This window comes from Hyla sarda, chromosome 5 (genome assembly GCF_029499605.1).
Source record: "Hyla sarda isolate aHylSar1 chromosome 5, aHylSar1.hap1, whole genome shotgun sequence".
NCBI lineage: Eukaryota > Metazoa > Chordata > Amphibia > Anura > Hylidae > Hyla > Hyla sarda.
In genome coordinates this window covers 377,740,088-377,744,936 of record NC_079193.1, presented here as the reverse complement: position 1 = coordinate 377,744,936, position 4,849 = coordinate 377,740,088, and the positions used below count along the sequence as shown (strand labels likewise).

Genomic DNA, 4,849 nt, shown 5'->3' with positions numbered 1-4,849 from the left:
GTGATCAATCACAAAACGTATTTAAGTTGTCAAGCCGCATTTTATTGCAAATGTGCACCAATATGACTATAGGGGAGCATCCAGTTAATTAATATTCTTGATAAACAATAAAGGTGTTATACAATGTTAGGCTATCACTGACACCAAAATCATTAATTAGTAAATGTAAAACAATTGGCAACATTCTATTTTGGCTACTTTAAAAAAAAATATTTTTGACAAAAGTAAAAACAGGACAAGCCGCCATATTGGATTTAACTTCTAGAAATAGCTTCAAATCAGAAATTGATCTTGGGTGAGTGAAACAGAATGAGGACATTTGGGTATTATACAAAGGGGTCACCCAGGACCTAAGGGCAAATGTCCTATAAAAAATTTTTTAATTAACATCAGCTGGTTTTATCTGGTTAGCCATAGCCTGGGCAGGAGCAGGACTTCTCCTAAAAAATGGACTTTATTCACAAGAAAAGAGCCATGGAAGGAATGTGGAAGGGAGAAAGAAATCTATTTCACATCTATCTATCTCATATATCTATCTATCTCATATCTATCTATCTATCTATCTCATATCTATCTATCTATCTCATATCTATCTATCTATCTATCTATCTATCTATCTCATATCTATCTATCTCATATCTATCTATCTCATATCTATCCATCTCATATCTATCTATCTATCTATCTATCTATCTATCTATCTCATATCTATCTATCTCATATCTATCTATCCATCTCATATCTATCTATCTATCTATCTATCTATCTCATATCTATCTATCTCATATCTATCTATCCATCTCATATCTAGCTATCTCATATCTAGCTATCTCATATCTACCTATCTATCTCATCTATCTCATACCTATCTATCTCATATCTATCTATCTATCCATCTCATATTTATCTATCTCATATCTATATATCTAGCTCATATCTATCTATCTCATATCTACCTATCTATCTATCTATCTCATATCTATCTATCTATCTATCTATCTATCTCATAGCTATCTATCTCATATCTATCTATCTATCTCATATCTATCTATCTCATATCTATCTATCTTTTTCATATTTATCTATCTATCATCTGAATACTTGATTTATTTGAAGAAAAAATCAACTTTAAATGAACCCTTTAACCACCTCTCTATAATGAACTATGTATATAATATAAATGTAACAGTTGTGCGTTCTTCTGACCCCTTCTTTACCTGCAGGGAGGCAGCAGTGCACTTCTTCCCTCTTCACAGGTCACATGGTGTTAGATTATGAAACTGATATTACGTGGTGTGGGGAGCCGCTTTGTGTATTTATAGACCAGTTCTCAGGATCCCTGTGATTCCAATTTTAGGACTTGTTATTAAGGTGTAGGTGAAATACAGAGAAGAGCTATGGATCAAAGAGGAGCATAAGGAGAATGAGAAGGAGGAGAATGAGAAGCATGAGGTGAAGGAGGAGAATGAGGCATATGAGGTGGATGAGGAGGATGAGAAGGGTGAGGAAAATGAGGAGGATGAGGATGATGAGAATCAGGAGTATGAGGGTGATGAGGAGGATGAGGAGTATGAGAAGGGTGAGGGAGATGAGGAGTATGAGGATGATGAGAAGAATGAGGAGTATAAGGATGATGAGGAGGATGGGGAGGATGAGGAGGATGAGGAGGATGAGGAGGATAAGGTGGATGAGGAGGATGGGAGGATGAGGAGGATGAGAATGAGGAGAATGAGAAGCATGAGGTGGATGAGGAGAATCAGGAGTATGAGGGTGATGAGGAGTATGAGAAGGGTGAGGAAAATGAGGAGTATGAGGATAATGAGAAGAATGAGGAGTATAAGGATGATGAGGAGGATGAGGAGGATGGGGAGGATGAGGAGGAAGAGGAGGATGAGGAGGATGGGGAGGAAGAGGAGGATGAGGAGGATGGAGAGGATGGGGAGTATGAGGAGGATGAGGTGGATGAGGAGGATGGAGAAGATGAGGTGGATGAGATAGAAGAGGTGGATGTGGTGGATGAGGAGGATGAGGTGGATGAGGAAGATGAGGTGGATGAGATGGATGAGGAAGATGAGGTGGATGAGATGGATGAGGAGGATAGGGAGGATGAGGTAGATGGGAAGGATGAGGAAAATAAGGAGTTTAAGGATGATGAGATGAATGAGGGTGATGAGGAGGTTTAGTTGTATGAGAAAGGTGAGGAGGATGGGGAAGATGAGTATGAGGAGTATGAGGGTAATGAAGAGAAGGAGGAGGATAAGGAGTGTGAACAGGATGAGGAAGATGAGGAGTATGAGGGTAATGAGGAGTATGAGGAGTATGAGAAGGGTGAGGAGGATGAGGAGAATGAGGAGGATAAGCAGTATGAGGGTGATGAGGAGGATGAGGGAGATGAGGAGGATGAGGAGTATGAGGGTGATGATGAGGAGTATAAGTATGAGGGGGATGAGGAGTATAAGTATGAGGGTGATGAGGAGTATGAGAAGGGTGAGGAAAATGAGAGTATGAGGATGATGATAAGAATGAGGAGTATAAGGGTAATGAGGAGTATGAGGGTAATGAGGAGTATAAGGAGGATGAGGAGTATGAGGGTGATGAGGAGGAGGACGAGGAGTATGAGAAGGGTGAGGGAAATCAAGAGTATGTGGAGAATGAGAAGAATGAGGAGTATGAGGGTGATGAGGAGGATGAGAAGGGTGAGGAAAATGAAGGGGTATGAGGATGATGAGAAGGATAAGAAGGATGCAGAGCATAGCAGGATGAGGTTTAGTAGGAGGATGAGGAGGATGAGAAGGGTTAGGAAAATGAGGAGGATGAGGGAAATTAGGAGGATGAGGATGGAGAGGATAAGGAGGAAGGAGAGAATTAACAGGATGATGTTTAGTAGGAGGATGAGGAGTATAAGGAGGATGAGAATGAGGAGGATAAGGAGGATGGAGAGGATGAGGTAGATGAGGTGGAGGAGGAGGAGGATGAGGTGGAGGAGGAGTAGGTGGAGGAAAAGGAGGAGGTGGATGAGGAAGATGAGGTGGATGAGAAAGAAGGGGAGGATGAGGAGGAAGGGGAGGATGAGGAGGATAAAGAGGATGGGGTGCATGAGAGGATGAGATGGATGAGGAGGATGGGGAGTATGAGGAGGATGAGGTGGATGAGGAGGATGAGGAGGATGGGGAGGATGGGGAGGATGAGGTGGATGGGGAGGATGAGGTGGATAAGGAGGATGGAGAGGATGAGGTGGATGAGATAGAAGAGGTGGATGAGGATGAGGATGGAGAGGATAAGGAGGAAGGAGAGAATTAGCAGGATGAGGTTTAGTAGGAGGATGAGTAGGATGAGGAGGATGGAGAGATGAGGTGGAGGAGGAGGAGAAGGAGGAGGTGGATGAGAAAGAAGGGGTGCATGAGGAGGATAAAGAGGATGAGGAGGATAAAGAGGGTGGAGAGGATGAGGTGGATGGGGAGGGTGAGGAGGATGGAGAGGATGAGGTGGATGAGGTGGATAAGGAGCATGAGGTGGATGAGGAGAATGGAGAGGATGAGGAGGATGGATAGGGTGAGGTGGATGAGGAGGATGGATAAGATGAGGAGGATGAGGTCGATGAGCAGGAGGGGGAGGAAAATTAGGTGGATGAGGAAGAGGGGGAGGAGGAGGTGGATGGGGAGGATGAAGAAAATGAGGAGTATGAGGTGGATGGGGAGGATGAGGAAGATGAGGAGGATGAGGTTGATAAGGAGGATGAAGTGGATGAGGTGGAAGAGAAGGATGAAGCGGATGAGGTGGAAGAGGTGGATGAGGAGGAGGAAGATGAGGTGGATGAGGTGGATGAGGAAGATGAGGTGGATGAAGAGGATGAGGAAGATGAGGAGGATGAGGAGGATGAGGAAGATGAGGAAGATGAGGTGGATGAAGAGGATGAGGAGGATGAGGTGGATGAGGAGGATGAGGTGGATGAGGAGGATGAGGAAGATGAGGAAGATGAGGTGGATGAGGAGGATGAGGTGGATGAGGATGATGAGGTGGATGAGGAGGATGAGGTGGATGAGGAGGATGAGGACGAAGAGGAGGGTGAGGTGGATGAGGAGGGTGAGGTGGATGAGGAGGATGAGAAGGATGAGGTGGATGAGGAGGATGATGAAGATAAGGTGGATGAGGAGGATGAGATGGATGAGGAGGATGGGGAGGATGAGGTGGATGAGGAGGATGAGGTGGATGAGGAGGATGAGGTGGATGACGAGGATGAGGACGATGAGGAGGATGAGGAGGGTGAGGTGGATGAGGAGGATGAGGTGGATGAGGTGGATGGGGAGGATGAGGAAGATGAGGAGGATGAGGGTGATGAGGAGGATGAGGTGGATGAGGAAGATGAGAAGGATGAGGAGGATGAGGGTGATGAGGAGGATGAGGAAGATGAGGAAGATGAGGTGGAGGAGAGGATGAGGTGGAAGAGGTGGATGAGGAGGAGGAGGAGGATGAGGAAGATGAGGTGGATGAGGTGGAGGAGAGGATGAGGTGGAAGAGGTGGATGAGGAGGAGGAGGAGGATGAGGAAGATGAGGTGGATGAGGAAGATGAGGAAGATGAGGTGGATGAAGAGGATGAGGAAGATGAGGAGGATGAGGTGGATGAGGAGGATGAGGTGGAGGAGGACGATGAGGAGGGTGAGGAGGATGAGGTGGATGAGGTGGATGGGGAGGATGAGGAAGATGAGGAGGATGAGGGTGATGAGGAGGATGAGGTGGATGAGGAAGATGAGAAGGATGAGGTGGAAGAGAAGGATGAAGAGGATGAGGTGGAAGAGGTGGATGAGAAGGAGGATGAAGAAGATGAGGTGGATGAGGAGGATGAGGAAG

At 45.4% G+C, this 4,849-nt stretch overlaps 1 protein-coding gene across 1 annotated transcript; it reads right to left on the bottom strand.

Moving 5' to 3' along the window:
• Positions 1 to 3,619: 3,619 nt before the first annotated feature.
• LOC130274596 (uncharacterized protein DDB_G0271670-like) lies at positions 3,620 to 4,138 on the bottom strand (the record flags this gene model as incomplete). The annotated part of the gene is made up of 2 exons (XM_056523031.1): positions 3,620 to 3,754; positions 4,013 to 4,138. Coding segments are annotated over 2 exons (261 nt in total), but the record flags the coding sequence as incomplete, so codon positions are not given.
• Positions 4,139 to 4,849: the final 711 nt, after the last annotated feature.